Source organism: Prionailurus viverrinus, chromosome A1, assembly GCF_022837055.1.
Source record: "Prionailurus viverrinus isolate Anna chromosome A1, UM_Priviv_1.0, whole genome shotgun sequence".
NCBI classification, from domain to species: domain Eukaryota; kingdom Metazoa; phylum Chordata; class Mammalia; order Carnivora; family Felidae; genus Prionailurus; species Prionailurus viverrinus.
Window position 1 is genome coordinate 5,924,479 of NC_062561.1, and position 17,923 is coordinate 5,942,401.

The window sequence follows — 17,923 nt, forward strand, 5'->3', positions numbered from 1 at the left end:
CTTTCAAAAGAGGTATTAAAGGTCGGAGACAAAAGGACAGAGATATTCCAAGCTGCAGCACATGTTCTTTTGTTGGCCTGGAAGTAAACTGCCATGTTGCAGAGAGAGCCACAAGGCAGGGACCTACGAGTGACCTGTAGTTCCCCAGAGCAGTCCCTGGCTGACAGCTAGCAAGAAGACAGGACCTCATACAGACACAAGGAAGTAGATTCTGCCAACCAACTAAGGGAGCTTCAAAGTGGCTTTTTCCCCAGTTGAGACTCCAGACGGGGACACAGCCAGCTGACATCCTGATTTCAGCCCAGTAAGACACTGAGCTGAACCAAAACATGTCAAATTCCTAACCCGTGAAATCCGTAAGACGAAAAAAATTTATGTTGCTTTAAGCTGCTAAATTGGTGGTCATTTGCTATGCAGCAATTGGAAAGTAACACACTGTTCTAAAATATAGTGTATTAACAGAAAATTTGAGATACAGTTAAGGCCAACAGATCAGGAGACAATTGCCGTTGAAAAGACAATTTGTTACAGTCACAGATCCCAAGATACAGAAGCAAATAACACAGTGGAGATGGGGGGGGGGGGGGGTGGCGGGACACATGGGACAGCACTGAGTTCAGTCAGAAGGCAAAGGGAACAGCAGGAAAGTGTGGGCAAGAACCTTTATTGTGCTTTCCACAAAAAGGAACAGGTGAGACAGGGTAAGCAGATCTAGGATTTTTCGAGTTTGAATAATTTCAGTCGGCTCTGGGGCTTAGGGCAAGTGGATAGTGGCCCAGAATGTGAGAGCCTGATAAAGTAGGTGGCAGGGGTACGGGCTCTGGATTGGTTGGTTTGCATAAGAACGCACATTCACTGGGCAAGTTGTTTACTAGCTCTGGGAGTTGCTTAACCCTGGAGGGGAGGGACCTTCCCAGTACCTCCCCAGCAAAGCCCCCAGTAATAGCAAAACATCAGAATAAAGATCATGAAAGACAGGGTTAATATATATACACCTCAAAAAGACTGAAGAACAAATTAAACACAAAGCAGTAGATGGAAATAAGTAATAAAGACAGGAGTAACAATCAATGACATTGAAAACAGACAAAATATGGAGCAAATAACAAAGTAAAAAATCTGGTTCTTTGAAAAGATCAACAAAATGGGTAAACCCATTACTATACTGATCCAGAAAAAGAGAGAATATAAATTATCACTATCAAGAATTCAGAAATGGAGCACCTGGGTGGCTCAGTTAAGCACCTGACTCTTGATTTTGGTTATGATCTATCTCACAGTTCAAAAGATCGAGCCCCGCATCAGGCTTTACACCGACAGTGCAGAGCTTGCTTGGGATTCTTTTTCTCCCACTTTCTTTTTCTTTCTCTCTGTCTCTCTGCCCCTCACCTGCTCATGCTCTCTCTTCCTCTCTCTCCCTTTCTCTCTCTCTCAAATTAAACTTTAAAAAATTAAACTTTTGGTATTTTAGGAGCAAATAATTGGAAAATTAAGCTGTACATACAATTCCAGTTCCAATATAGCCACATACATAAAGTACCTAGTGACAAATTTAACAAAATATAGTCAAGATTTTTAGTTTAGTGGTACTTGTCTATTTTTGCTTTTATTGCCTGTGCTCTTGTTATCGTATCCAAGAAATCAGTGCCAAGTTCAATGTCAAGCAGGTTCCCCCGTATGATTTCTTCTAGGATTTTACAGTTTGGGGTCTCTGTTTAAGTATTTAATCCATTTTGACTTGACTTTTGTGTATGCTGTAATGTAAGAGTCTGCTATGGTCTGAATGTTTGTGTCCCCCAAAATTCATATGTTCAAATCCTAATGCCCAGTGATATTAGGAGGTGGAGCCTTTGAGAAGTAATTATGTCATGAAGATTAATGCTCTTATGGAAGAGACTCCAGAAATCCCTAGCCCCTTTCACCACCTGTGGACACAGCTTAGAAGGCACCAGCTATGAACCAGGAAGACAGCCATCACCAGAACATGACCATGATGGTGCCTTGGTTGTGGATTTCCCAGTCTCCAAAACTGTGAGAAATAAATTTCTGTTGTTTATAGGCTAGCCAGTCTGTGGTATTTTGTTATAGCAGCCAGAATGGACTAAGACAGGATCTGATCTTTTTCTTTTGAATGTGGATATCCAGCTTTTCCAACACCATTTTTTGAAGGGACTATCCTCTCCCCAGTGTGCATTCTTGGCATCCCTGTAATCCATATACATGGGTTATTTCTGGACTCTATTCTTTCCCATTGGTCTCTGTCTTTATGTCAGTACCATACTGTTTTCATAATTGTAACTTTGTAATATATTTTGAAATCAGGAAGTATGAGGCTTCTGGCTTTGTTCTTCATTCTTAGGATTGCTTTGGCTATTTGGGGTGTTTTGTGATCCTTATGAATTACAGGCTGTTTTTGCTATGTCTATGGAAAAAAAATTGGAACTTCTTGTGTGTGCAGCTGCAACAAACATTAAGTATGGCCAGATTAGCATAAAACTTTACATTAAAGGCCTTTAGCTCAACTTCTATTACCAGATTCATCATGTCCAGCTTTCAACAAAAAATTACAAGACATGCTAAAAGGCAAGAAAAAGCACCATATCTGAAGAGCTAAAGCAAGCATCAGAACCAGATTCAAAGATAACACAGATTTTGGAAGTATCAGTGAATTTAAAAAAACTATGATTGAGGCTCCTGGGTGGTTCAATCGGTTAAATGTCTGACTCTTGATTTTGGCTCAGGTCATGATCTCACCGTTCGTGATAGCACAGGGCCTGCTTGGGATCCTCTCTCTCATGACCTCTTTGCCCCACCCTCACTCACAGTCTTTCTAATTAAATAAATGAACATATTTTAAAAATAAAATAAACTATGATTAACATGTTAGGGACTGTAATGGAAAAATAGACAATATATGGGGAAGATAAGCAGAGTGATGGAAACAAAGAATAAAAATGAAATGCTAGAAATAAAAAACACTGTAACAGAAGATTGCCCTTATTGAGCCCAACAATAGACTGGACACAGTCTAAAAATTAATGAGCTTGAATTATGTCAACAGAAATTTCCCAAACTGAAATACAAACAGTAAAAAGAATTAGAAAAAAAATCCCAAATGGAATATTCAAGAACTGTGGGACAATTTAAAAGATCTCACAACATACAGTCAACTGGAATTCCAGAAGGAGAAGAGTAAGAGAACAAAACAAAGATAATTTTAAGTACTAATGACTAAAAATGTTCCCAAACTAACGGCAAACACATAACCATAGACCCAGGAAGCTTAGAAAACACCAAGCATGATAAAAAAAAAAAAAAAAAATCTATACCTAGGCATATCACACTCAAACCACAAAATCAAAGGCAAAGAAGAAATGTTGAAAGAAGCCAGAAGGGAAGAATAAAGTAAGAAATAGCAGGCTTCTCATCAGAAACTACACAGTTGAGAAGGAAGTACTGAAAGAACAAGAAATACCAACCTAGAATTCTATATCCAGTGTAACTGTCCTTCAAATGTGAAAGAGAAATAAAGACTTTCTCACACAAAACCAGGAAATTCATCACCAGCTGATCTGCCCAGTAGAAATATTTTTAAAGTTTTTTCATGGAGAATAATAATGATATGTGTCAGAAACTCAGAACTACATTTAAAAAAAAGAATGAAATGTAATAGATGAAATCTATTTAAAATTCTTTAAAGTGAGTATGAAAATTATACAGTGAAAAAAAATTAACAGAAAATAAATGGCTGTAGCCATTTAATTTTTAAGGGCAAGGATGTTCAGTATTGGATTCCAAAATCCTTTCATTCTTGCAATGTAAATGCCAGGTATCTACTCAAAATTCTGGTAAAGACTGCTATATGCACATATTTTTCTTTTTTTTTTTTTTTTCATTTTTAAAATCAAGTATCTGAGTGCTGGGTTTGGTATGGTGCTGGGAACAGGGTGATGAAGGACTAGCCTAAGAATGAGGCAAGAAGTGGGAACCAGAGGGGTGCCTGTGTGGCTCAGTCGGTTGAGCGTCCGACTTCGGCTCAGGTCATGGTCTCATGGTTTGTTTAAGCCCCGCGTTGGGCTCTGTGCTGACAGCTTGGAGCTTGGAGCCTCCTTCGGATTCTGTGGCTCTCTGCCCCTCCCTTTGTACTCTCTCCCCGTCTCTCAAAAATAAAAAAATGTAAAGAAAAATCTTTAAAAAAGAAAAAAATAAAGAAAGAAGTCAGAACCAGAGGTAATGTTCCAGTGGACTTGAGTGGGAGTTCAAGACAACTTATGTAGATTTTAAGGTGTTGGGGAACACTCAAGTAACAAATTGGGTATACTCGTATTAAATAGAATTTTTAAAGTCACTTACCTCGAGTGAGTTTGAATTCAATCGAATACAAGGCATTTTAGTTGATAACAGTTTACAGGAATATGCTACAAAGTGACAAAGAAAGAGGTCACAGATTGCCTTCCACAAGTTCCTGTTTTTAATGAAAAATCTACTTATGTTCTCTATTCACCATACTGTCTTACGACTAGTTCAAAGTCTAGAGGCTTATCACAAACACTGAGCAAGGGATTGTGGAGGGAAAAAATTGAAACATCGCTTCATTTTTATCTTAATCAGCAATTTAAGTAGAAATGGCTGGGAAACAGCATATAACTAATGGCTAAATCTGTACCTTTAAATGCCTGTGGATTTTTATTATCTCTCTGTGACATGAGATTCAGTTCATACTGGGTATCAATTCCACGTCCTGAGGAATCCAAGTTCTGTTGTATCAAGCCACTATGTCAACATATTGTTCCTACTGTACTAATAAAATCCTAGGTGTGGTTAAAAGAAATAAACCCACCCAATGCTCAAAGCATTCAACGTGATGATCAAAGTATACACCTCAGGGGGCACCTGGGTGTCTCAGTTGGTTAAACATCCGAATTCCGCCCAGGTCATGATCTCACAGTTCTCGTGGTTCGAGCCCTGCATCGGGCTGTGTGCTGGCAGCTTAAAGCCTGGAGTCTACTTTGGACTCTGTGTCTCCCTTCTCTCTGCCCCTCCACTGCTCCATGTTTTCTCTCTCTCTCTGTCTCTGTCTCAAAAATAAACATTGAAAACGTTTAAAGATAAATTTATACAATACCACTTTAAAAAAATTTTTTAAGTTTATTTTTGAGAGAAAGAGAGCATAAGTGGGGGAGGGGCAGAGAGAGAGAGAGAATCCCAAGCAGGTTCCATGCTGCCAGTGCAGGGCCTGACGTGGGGCTCGGGCCCGTGAACCGTGAGATCATGACCTGAGTCAAAATCAAGAATCAGATGCCTAACTGACTGAACCACCCAGGCCCCCCAGGAGATAATCATTCTTAAATGATCTTCCTCATCAGTTATTGGTTCATCTGATGCTTCCTGTGTAAATCGTGTTTTTTTTTTCCCTAAAGAATGCAATGATCTTTAATTTCTATTTTGAAGCCTGTGGATATTTGCTTTGCATTGCTACAGCAGTTTTCAAAACCAGAGTTTCTAAACTTTTCTAAGAATTCTAAAGATTCCTGATACATTTTTTAAATGTTCACTTATATTTCAGAGAAAAATAGGGGGAGCAGGAAAGGGGCAGAGAGAGAGGACCGATGATCCGAAGCAGGCTCTGCACTGACAGCAGAGAGCCCAATGTGGGGCTTGATCCCAGGAACCATGAGATCATGACCTGAGCTGAAGTCAGACACTTAAATGACTGATTTCAGGCGCCCCAAGATTTCCTGATAAATTTTATTGCAATGTTCATGTTTCCACTTTTACTTTGTAATAAGTTACTGACAAAGTTAACTGCCTAATGCTGTCAGTTTCTGTACCAGCATGCGGGTTGGAGAATTAATATTTGTGCCAGACACAGACAAGCCAGCCTCCACCTGTGGGTTCCAGTGCTGCCCCCAAGAAGAAACTTCGTCTGTCCTGAAGCTGTTGCTGCTGCCGGCTCTATATGAACAAAGGCTAAAAAGTCTCCATATAGAGAGGTTCCTCAAAAAGTTAAAAATAGAACTACCCTACAACCCAACAATGACACTACTAGATATTTACACAAAGGATACAAAAATACCAATTCAAAGAGACACGTGCACCCCAATGTTTACAGCAGCATTATCAACAATAGCCAAATGGAAAAAGCCCAAAAGTCCATCAAATGGATGGATGAACAAACAAGAGGTGAGATACACACACACACACACACACACACACATACATGTATGTATACACACACACATAATGAAATATTACTCAGCCATCAAAAAGAGTGAAATCTTGCCATTTACAATGACATGGATGGAGCTAGAGTGTATTATGCTAAACAAAACAAGTCAGAGACAACTACCATATGATCTCACTCATAGTGGAATTTAAGAAACAAAACATGAAGTAGGGGAAGGAGGGAAAAAGAGAGAGGGAGGCAAACCATAAGAGGCTCTTAATGAGAGAGAACAAACTGAGGGTTGCCAGAGGGGAGGTGGGAGGGGGTGGGCTTACCGGGTGATGGGTATTAAGGAGGACACTTGGAATGAGCACTGGGTGTTATATATTAAGTGATGAGCCACTAAATTCTACTCCCGAAACCAATACAACACTATATTTTAACTAACTAGAATTTAAATAAAAACTTGAAGCAAAAAGTGTCTGAAATAAAAAAATAAATAAAATTAAAAGTCTCCATATATCATGAAAATTTAAATCAGTACGCAGGCACTGATGGCTTACTCGTACCCAGCATCATATTGGGTGCAAAGGAAGATTTACAACAGGTATGTATTATAAGCCTCTTAAAACCTAAGGAATCAAAGTTAACACAAAAGAGGAAGAAAAACAACATACTGGTAAGCCAAATAGTATAAATGCTGCTGAGGTTGAGAAGTAGCAGATTGTGTTGAACTGTGTTATCAGAAAGCTTTCAGGGGCGCCTGGGTGGCTCAGTCGGTTAAGCATCCGACTTCGCCTCAGGTCACGATCTCACAGTTCATGGGTTTGAGCCCCATGTCGGGCTCTGTGCTGACAGCTCAGAACCTGGAGCCTGCTTTGGATTCTGTGTCTGCCTGTCTCCCCGCCCCTTCCCCGCTCACACTCTGTCTCTGTCTCTCTCTCAAAAATAAATAAACATTAAAGAAAGAGAAAGAGAAAGAAAGAAAGAAAGAAAGAAAGAAAGAAAGAAAGAAAGAAAGAAAAAGGAAGGAAGGAAGGAAGGAAGGAAGGAAGGAAGGAAGGAAGCAAGCTTTCAGAAGTTAATAGAACTAGTAGTCTTAGAAAACAGACAACAAACGTGACAGGAGTCCTCAAACCTGATCCTGACATACTGATTCCTGAACGTATGTCAGTAAGTAAACCTCCTGCCAAGTCCTTGATCCAATTTTGTTTGTAACCAGTAACAAGACTGTTTAGTCTTTTAAGTGCACAGCATTAGCCAACTTGAGCTCTGTGAGAGATGGCAGTGATTAGAACTGCCACAACATTCACAAAGGCAGCGGCCAACATTTTTAAAGCCCTCACTGTACCCAGTATTTCAGAAAGAACCGTACATGTGCATCTCATCACCAGAGGTATCATGGTTATCTCCATTTTGTTAATGAGGAAATTGAGGATTAGAAAAGCCCACAAAAGCACAAGCTTGTAAATGCAAAGGCAGAAGATTCAGGCTCAAAACGTGGTCCGTAACTCCGAAGTCTGTGATTTTAAACCACTATGCTCTAGATTATCTTTGAAAGATACAAAGATGCCAGCTCTCAGACACAGCTCAGTCTTCTTTTTGAATCTAATCCCCAGCCATTCAAACTCATGAAAGTAAGGTGAGAGCTCTCTAACCAAAGGCTATTGCATTTCTTGGAAAAGAAAATGGCCCGGAAAGCCTCTAAGAAAACAAATTATATCAGCATGCTCTTCGGTTTATATCAAAGCTCATTGACTCCATTTTTAGCTGGTCTCTGCAGGCGTAGCCTCTAAGGGAGGACAATAAAATTCACTCTGGGACCCAGTACTCAAAAGGTGTCAGGGGACTGTAGGCTGCATTCAGGCAACAGACATGTTTTGCTTTGCCCTTACAGAATTTTATACATTTGAGCCCACATCTACGTATCAAGATATTCCGCATCAAAATACAGAATTCTGAATCATCTTTTAAAAACAAAAAACCTGTGCCAACAGCAGACTCTCATTTCCAAAAGGCAAGACTACACTGTCCCTGGGGGGCCAGTGTTCCCCCTGTGGACTTCCTCCTCCGACACGTGTGTACTGCCCCTCACTCTTGTCCTGCCTGACTCTTCCAGATGTTTGCAAGCCCTGCTTTAAGAAATTAGAGAGTTTGTTTCCTTTCTTCCTTCAAGTCCACCAGAGTTACTGTACATTTTTTTTTGAATGGATGCAATTTAATATGGCGGTTTTCTAAGAATCCATTATTCTGAGCAAAGAATCCTTCAAGTGAATTACAGACTTCTAACAAAAATAAGTTTCATTCAGTAAGGATAAAAATTCCGCTACTAATAACAATGGCTGTGTCTCATCTAGGTAGGGTTTCAGTCCTGAGCTGAGGAGGCAGTTGAAGGCTTAGGAGAAACAAACAGTCCTCAGGTTGCGGGTTTGTAAAGAAGGATAGGGTGCACTTTAGGAAGATAGGAAGAGAGCAGTCATTCTCCTTTGTGGTGCTGGGTCAGCTGAGCCCCTTCACAGGATATACACTGAGTTACTGTGGTCACTGAGGTCATGGTTATCAAGAAACATAGCAAGTCACACTAAAGCCAAAATACGGGAGAGCTGGCCAAAGGAGAGCATATGCATAGTGTGTCCTCAGATATTTGCCAGGTGGATAAATGAGTGACTACATCGTCCTCTGAGTCATTAATAATTACATGAATATCTAGCATTCGTGAAGGACTTGTGAATGCTGCACCTCAAGCTAAGGTCTTCACAGAGACGACCTCAAGGCATCCTCACAAGAGCCCGATGAGGTTAAAAATATTATCATTATCCCCATTTTACAGACAAGAAGAAGTTGATGTTTAGAGATGTTAAAATCGATCCTTCAAAAATATCCAACCCTTCATTGACTCTGCGTTCTCTTCCAGCTACACCCTATTTCTCTGCTCCCCTTCACAGCAAAACTCTTTGAAAGACTCCTCTGTGCCCACTGCACCCTCATCAGTGAGGGCTGACAGATCAGCCTACCAGATGAACCCCGAATTTGGTCCCTCCTCCCCTTCCCATCACACCCTAGTGCAAGTCGCCACCGTCTCTTGTCTAGACGTCCGCAAAGGCTCACTACCTGATCTCCTGACTTGATTCGGCCCAGCCTCCACACGGCAGCCAACAGATATTGTTGAAATGCAAATGAGACCATATTACTCTCCTGCTTGAAAGGGTACACATTTCTTACAGCAGATTCTCATGTCCTGTCTTCTCTGCTTTGCTCCCTGTCCTCCAACCACACCAGCCTCTCGACTGTTCCTCGAGCACACACACGCCCGTACCAGGGCCACGGCGCTCACCATACTCCTGGCCTGGAACACTCATCCCAGGGACCTTCCCGAAGCTTGCTCCTTCTTTCCATCTGGGTCTCTGCTTCGAAAGTCACCTCCTTAACAGGCGTTCTATTTAATTACCTTCTCTACCTCTTGCTATGCCTTTCTTTGTTTTTATTCTTAGCACTGATTGTAATATAATACGCAGTGATTTACTTATTAATTTTATCTTCTCTACTTGTATATAAGTTTCATGAAGAAAGAGAGTATTACTCAAGTTTTCATTCCCAGCTCCTAGAGTGTCCTCATATCTAGCAAGTGTCCAATATTCATTAAATGAACGAATGCAGAGTAAACAAATGAGTGGAGACAACAAGTGAAGGGTGTCTGGTGCACACAGACTCATTTTATCATATATGTTCATCTAAACAGAGCTGGATGCCATGATGATTATGAAAAAAAACATAATAATTTCAATTCCTTGTCACCACTGAAATTTGAATATGCACAGCTAACAGTTAATTTTTCAACTCCTATTCTGCACACCTCAACCCTAAGACACAATCATACAGTAAAAAGGGGGAAAAGGGCCAAAAAAAGTGACATTGGAGCTTGGGGAAAAAACAGCTGAATATTCTAATAATCAAAATATTTATGAATAAACATATATAATACAAAGATAGGTATACACATTATAGAGAAAATATGCCATAACTTCAGGTTTCCAAGGAAAGGAACAAGAAACTACATACTACTCATGTCAGCATTCTGCAGTCTCTATTTCAACAATGTGAAGGAGACACAACAGTTGGCTTTGCTTGGTTTGTTTAAATTTTTTGCCATGCGACGGCAAGGTTCCACTGCACTCCATTTTCCCCAAAGACATATAAAACAATTACTTGAAGGCAGCTCATTCATTCTTGATACTAGGATATATTTAGAATACCTGTTCAACCAGATTTTTAAAACCTTTGTATCTATTACCTATGTTAATTGCAGTTTCTTGTTTATCTCCTGTCAGGACCCATATTTTTATGTTTGCGTTCAGTAAAGTTGTTATCGTTTCTGGAACACGTGCTTGAAGGTGATCTTCAATGGCTGTGGCACCAAGCAGCAGAAATTCCTAGACGTTTTTTTCAAAGAGATATTTTTTATTATTAGTTAAGATAAAAAAAATTTTAAGACGGGATAAATTGGGCAAATTTTGACAAAAGATACGCATTCTACTTATTATGTCCCATACCTGTACACACACACATACTTTTTTCTTGTCTCTTCCATTGGTCTGTTTGTCCCTAGTTTGTTACAGTATGAGGCAGTGTAGCATGATAGTTAAAAGCATAGACTCATGGATCCATGTCTTAACTCTACAAATTACTACAAGTTACGATCTACAAACGATCAGAAGCACATTACTTAAATTTCCATGCCTTCATTTCTTCATCTATAACTGGCAAAGTAGGGGGAAAATGACTCAGAGAATTATTGTGAGAGTTAACATTTAGAAAGTGAGAATAGTATCTAACGTATTATAATTAGGAAATTAGGATTTGAATAGACATTTCTCCAGAGAAGATACACAAATAATCAAAAAACACATGAAAAGATGTTCAACATCATTAAAGAAGTGTAAACTAAAATCACAGTGAGATAACCACTTCGTACCCAGTAGGGTGGCCATACCAAGTTATAGATAGTAACAAGTGTTGGCAAGGATGTGAAAAAATTGGAACCCTCATACACGGTGGTAGGAATGGAGAATGGTGCAGCCACTTTGGAAAACTAGTCTGGCAGCTTCTCAAATCGTTACATGGAGTTGCCATATGACCCAGCAATTTCATTCTCAGGTATATTCAGGAAATAAAGAATGCCCACATGAAAACTTCCATGAGTGCATACAGAAGCATTATTCACAACAGCCAAGTGGAAACAATCCAGATGTCCTTGGACAGAAGAATGGATAAACAATTGTATACCTACACAATGGAATACTATTTGGCACTGAAAATGAATGAGATACTGGTACGTGCTACAATATGGATAAATCCTAAAAACATTAAGCTAAATGAGAGAAGCAAGTCACTAATATTTATGATTCCATTTATATGAAATATCCATAGGAGGTGAATCTATACAGACTAAAGGAAATTAATGCCTGCATGGGGCTGGGCAAGAGAGTAGGAGGGTACCAGAGAGTGAATACTAACAGATATGGGGATTGAGAAGGATGTGTAAAATATTGTGTTCATTATGGTGATGGTTGCACAATTCTATTGAATGTAGATATTATGCAGCTGAATATACTAAAAACTGTAGATTGTATCCTTTAAATGGAGGAATTGTATGGTATGTGAATTATATCTCAATAAAGATGTTGTATTAAAAAAAAGGAATTATTCAAAGGAATTTGAGGCCAGAGAACCTCAGAATCAAGTCTAATTCAATCAGCCAATATGTCAGATTCATATTTTACCAATTGAGTGATACTGGCAACACGAAAATTAATTAGCAGTTACTAAGTTATGATGTACTTACTGACTATTGATACAAATGTGGAGATTGTCTCTCTTACTCTTACCCAACAGGAAACAAATTTAAATTTTATGAATGTCCTAAGGAAAAATATTCAAGAAGAAAAGAAGTGCTACTGGCCACAAGAGCTAGGAATATCAGAAAATCCCTCCCTATAACTGAAAACAAGTAGAGTCATAGCAATGTGCATGGAATTATCTATAAGAACCAATTTCACAGAACTAGTTGACCCTGACACATCTTTGGTGTTATGTTCCAGTAGTTACCAAAAAGTCCATAGAGAGTAGCCATATAACTAATTAACATAACATCAGCTGGAACTGTGGAAATTAACACAAGTCACCAGGCAGAATATTAGACACTCTTGTAGCTAAAAAAAAAAAAAAAAAAAAAAAAAAAGATGTAAAAGATCTGTATGCTGAAAACTATAGAAAACTTATGAAGGAAACTGAAGAAGACACAAAGGAATGGAAAAACTCTCCATGCTCATGGATTGAAAGAATAAATATTGTTAAAATGTCAAAGCAATCTCACATTCAATGCAATCCCAATTAAAACTGCACCGGCACTCTTCTCAAAGCTAGAACAATCCTAAAACTTTAATGGAACTACAAAAGACCCTGAATAGCCAAAGTAGTATCGAAGAAGAAAACCAAAGTGGGAGGCATCATAATCCCAGACTTTAGCCTCTACTACAAAGCTGTAATCCTCAAGACAGTATGGTAGTGGCACAGAAACAGACACATAGACCAATGGAATAGAGAACCCAGAATTGGACCCACAAATGTATGGCCAACTAATCTTTGACAAAGCAGGAAAGAGTATCCAATGGAAAAAAGACAATCTCTTTAGCAAATGGTGCTGGGAGAACTGGAGAGCAACATGCAGAAAAATGAAACTAGACCACTTTCTTACACCATACACAAAAATAAACTCAAAATGGATGAAGGACCTGAATGTCAGACAGGAAACCATCAATACCCTAGGGGAGAAAGCAGGATAAAACCTCTTTGACCTCAGCTGCAGCAATTTCTTACTCGACACATCTCCAAAGGCAAGGGAAATAAAAGCAAAAATGAACTACTGGGACCTCATCAATATAAAAAAGCTTCTGCACTGCAAAGGGAACAATCAACAAAACTAAAAGGCGACCGATGGAATGGGAAAAGATATTTGCAAATGACATATCGGACAAAGGGCTAGTATCCAAAATCTGTAAAGAACTCACCAAACTCCACACCCAAAAAACAAATAATCCAATGAAGAAATGGGCAGAAAACATGAATAGACACTTTTCCAAAGAAGACATCCAGATGGCACATGAAAAGATGCTCAACGTCATTCCTCATCAGGGAAATACAAATCAAAACCACACTGAGATACCACCTCACGCCAGAGTGGCTAAAATGAACAAATCAAGAGATTATAGATGCTGGAGAGGATGTGGAGAAACAGGAACCCTCTTGCACTGTTGGTGGGAATGCAAACTGGTGCAGCCACTCTGGAAGACAGTGTGGAGGTTCCTCAAAAAATTAAAAACAGAACTACCCTAAGCCCCATAAATAGCACTGCTAGGAATTTACCCAAGGGATACAGGAGTACTGATGCATAGGGGCACGTGTACCCCAATGTTTATAGCAGCACTTTCAACAATAGCCACATTATGGAAAGAGCCTAAATGTCTATCAACTGACAAATGGATAAAGAAGATGTGGTTTATGTACACAATGGAATACTAATTGGCAATGAGAAAGAATGAAATATGGCCTTTTGTAGCAATGTGGATGGACTGGAGAGTGTGATGCTAAGTGAAATGAGTCAGGCAGAGAAAGACAGATACCATATGTTTCACTCATATGTGGATCTTGAGAAACTTAACAGAAGACCATGGGGGAGGAGAAGGGGGGAAAAAGAGAGAAAGAGGCAAACCATAAGAGACTCTTATATACTGAGAACAAACTGAGGGTTGATGGGGGTTGGGGGGGAGAGGAAAGTGGGTGATGGGCATTGAGGAGGGTACCTGTTGGGATGTGCACTGGGTGTTGTATGGAAACCAATTTGACAAGAAGTTATATTAAAAATAATCAAAATGGGGGCGCCCTGGTGGCTCAGTTGGTTGAGTGACCAACTTCGGCTCAGGTCATGATCTCACAGTCTGTGAATTAAAGCCCCGCGTCGGGCTCTGTGCTGACAGCTTGGAGTCTGGAGTCTGCCTCGGATTCTATGTCTCCCCCTCTCTCTACCCCTCCCCTGCTCACGCTCTGTGTCTCTCGGTCTCTCAATAATAAATAGACATTAAAAAATTTTTAAATAAAAAAATAAAAATAATCAAAATAAATAAATAAAATTAAAAAATAAACACTGTCTGTTTGCCAGGCACTGTGTACATGCTGGAGACCAGCATTCAGCTGATGATTCACCTAATAACATTAAGAAACCGGTCAGCTTGAGGCCACCGCACTCCCTGACCTTGCCACCCATCTCACATAACCTGGGAAAGGCAAACTTACCTGTTCTTTTTCTTATCCTATGAATTCCTTACTCTTTTCCCACTTATGACTTCCAGACTAAAACTAAAACTAAAATATAAAATACATCGGTTTCATTGAAAAATAATTGCATAGTAATTAATACTTGTACAGTCTCTCAAGTGCCAGAGGCCAATTGCAACTGCCCAGATTTCTTCCCGGTGTGTGGGAGCAACAGACGACTTGCTGGGAACATAAGGAAGAGGAGGGTTACATAAATCAGTCTCCTTGCTGTGCTGCGTCAACAGATGCAGAGTAATCACCCGTGAGGGTTACTGCAGCACATTCACGTAGTTGGTGTGAAGCTAGGTTAGGTTCCTAATCTTTCAAGACACAACTTAAAAACAAAAACAAAAACATAGACCCAATGATGTCAAGAAAACCCCCGAGTCTAAATCTGCTTTGGCTGTGCTCCTGCAGGAATAAAATGCAGAGTTCATGGAACCAAATGACAAAAGAACCCAAGTCAAGAAACTAAGATAAGAATGGACCCAGGAGCCACAAGATCCCTGAGGCCACAACAAGCAAATTCACAATGACCCTCGAGTGACACTCAACAGTCGAGGGTGCAAGAGATCCCCTGGAACAGTAACCACCAGAGAAGAGCACAATAAAATTATACTCATCCATGTAATGAAATACCATGGACTGATCTAAGAAAATAACAGAAGAATATTCAGTAATATGGAAAAAATATCCCCAATTTATTGCAAAGTGAAAATTTTCATGATTCAAGCAGTATTTTCATGGGGAAAATTCAATGGAGATTTTTTTTTGGTGGCAGGGCGGGGGAGGGTAGATTTTTACTTTTAATTTTTATAGGAAAAAATTTGTATATGTGTATTAAATACCTACAATGGAACACCATGCATATATGAAGAAAGAGACTGGAAGATTATACACTAGAACTTAGTCATTAGCCCAACATTACAGATGATGGTTATTTACTATTCCAGCTTATTTTTCTGTGAAAAACATGTATTTCTTTTGGAATGGGAAAGGTTATTCAAAAAAAAAAAAGGGATAACAAGATTGGAGTAATTAGGATATGATTTGGAAAAGAAATATTTTTAATATTTTACAAGATATATCTTATGAATTTGCAGTACAAAATGTATACTTCTGAAGAAACAAACACACAATTTAACTGAGTTTTTAAAATTACATCAAGACATGAAAACATCGATGAGTGCATGTTTTCAAAACTTTAACTTGGCCTGTAGCATACACATGGGGTATGTTACCTTTTCGATATGATCGTAACATTCTTCCAAACTCTGCCTTCTGTCCTGTATAACTGTACTTGCTTTTTTATACTCCATCAACCACTGTTGATATTGTTTCTCCGTTAAATCTGTATAGGCAATACAGAGAGTTCTCAGTCCTGCAAGAAAGAATGGAATACAACCTGATCAAGCCGTCAGTCAGTGATCAGGGAGAAGTAGAGAATTTGAAAACAAATCCAAAAGTGTTAGAGGTCACGGGAATGTGAAGTCCTTCACATGGCCCTCCCTGATCTGTCCCTGGCTACCTTACTGATTGATCTTATCTCCTCCCCTCTTCATTGCTTTCTTACTGGTCCTCTTCCTGCTGGTCCTCTTACCTCCCAAAACTTGCACTTCCTCTGCCCTCGTCCTGGAATCTTTTCCCCTGGAAAGCCACATGGTTCTCCTTCCCTTTCTTCAGTTTCTGCCTAACTCAGCCTGCAGAGAGAGCAACCATCACGCTCTGTTCCCCTATCCTGCTTAAATTTTGTCCATGGCACTTATCACCCCCCTGACATTATCTATTATTGGCCAATTCCCTCAGGGCATGAGCTGTCTATGTTTTGTTCACTTCTGTCCTGGGAGCTCACAACAGCACACGACACTTAATAAATACTCAGTATCTGTTTATTGAAGGAAGGAAAAAATGAACGAGGCTTTAGTTTTTCAATTTCCAAGTAAGTCAAACAATTGTTAAAATAACAGAACATGAATTTAAATCCCATTTTGTAAAGACTTACTGGGAGAAAAATTAGAAATCATATTTTACTCTAATATTTTAGGCTAACCCCTGAAAAGCATTCAAATAGTTGGGGATCCCCTAGAAATGAACTCATTACAGATAAGCTAAAGAAGTTGTTATATTGTTTTGAGCTCCATTACAATACAGTTCCTATTTGCTTCTACCTGTTGTAACCTGCCTACAGCTCACATCTATTTTAAGATGGCAGTAAAAGGCCCAAAGTGCAACCTTGCAAAATACCAACACTTCTAGGCAAAACACATGGCTGTGGGAAGCAGAAGCTTATAACCTAAAAGGATAAAGGGGGATACAGCTTCCAGGTATTATTAGCTTTACTCTTACATGATACGATACCTTGCTTTTTCAAAACTTCTATAAACTTTTTAGTTAGTGTTGTTCTTATTCAAAACTCACTCATGAAATTTTCTTTTTAATTAAAAAAAGTTTTAAGTGTTTGTTTATTTTTGAGAGAGCGAGAAAGAGACAAAGCGTGAGCAGCAGGGAGGGGCAGAGAGAGAGGGAGCCACAGAACTCGAAGCAGGCTCTGGGCTGGAAGCTGTCAGCACAGAGCCTGAGGAGCTCGAACTCACAAGCTGTGAGAGCGCGACCTGAACCAAAGTCAGATACTCAGCCAACTGAGCCACCCAGGCGCCCCCTGAAATTTTATTTCTTAAGAGATGGGTGATAAGTCAAAATCAGAAGGATAATAAGAGAATGGCAGGAAAACATTGACTGTGTCTGCTTTCTGAGTTATATGTACAAAATAGGTAACTTTTTCTCTACTATGGGCCAAGTTCCTAGTACAACAAATAGAAACAGATAATAGATGTCTTTGTAGACACTGCTTTTGGAATAAAGGAAGAACTTCACAGTAGAAACATACTTTTTAGTGTTTGCTCATAAGCATAAAACACATGGAGAGAGGAAGAAGGAAAAATAATGTCTCAACAGGGTTTATTTGAAGAACCATTTACTTTTAAGCAAACAGAAGGCATTACAAAGTCACATATATGAATGAGCTCCCCTTGCCAGCCAAGCATCAATGACAAACATTCAGTTTATAATTTCAATATTTAAGAAGAGCATTTCAAAAGGAAACATCATTCTAAACAATTTTCACTTACCTTCTTTGGCAAAATATTCCAGATGGGTTAATGTCTCCTTCACAAAGAGAGAGTCATCTGAAAGTCTCTCATAAATCACTGTATCCTATTAAAAAAAAAAAAAAGTTCCTGTGACTAACATCTTATCTAAGCCTGACAGTCCAAATTCTAAATACTGCATTACAATTTTATTGTCATATACAATAGATGTGAGGAACTCAAGCAGTCCCAGGGAAGGCACAATTCCAAAGAGGATACATTACATACAGAGGAACAGAGG

At 39.3% G+C, this 17,923-nt stretch overlaps 1 protein-coding gene across 7 annotated transcripts in view; it reads right to left on the reverse strand.

The window, feature by feature from the left end:
- LOC125175992 (phospholipid-transporting ATPase IB-like) overlaps positions 1 to 17,923 on the reverse strand; it is a 212,694-nt gene that overhangs the window by 109,890 nt on the left and 84,881 nt on the right. For all 7 annotated transcript variants that reach the window (XM_047876704.1, XM_047876721.1, XM_047876739.1 and 4 more), the window contains 4 exons: positions 17,665 to 17,749; positions 15,778 to 15,917; positions 10,458 to 10,596; positions 4,354 to 4,418 (listed from right to left, as the gene is read on the reverse strand). In XM_047876704.1, coding sequence (XP_047732660.1) covers positions 4,354 to 4,418; positions 10,458 to 10,596; positions 15,778 to 15,917; positions 17,665 to 17,749 — 429 coding nt within the window. The remainder of the gene's footprint in view (positions 1 to 4,353; positions 4,419 to 10,457; positions 10,597 to 15,777; positions 15,918 to 17,664; positions 17,750 to 17,923) is intronic.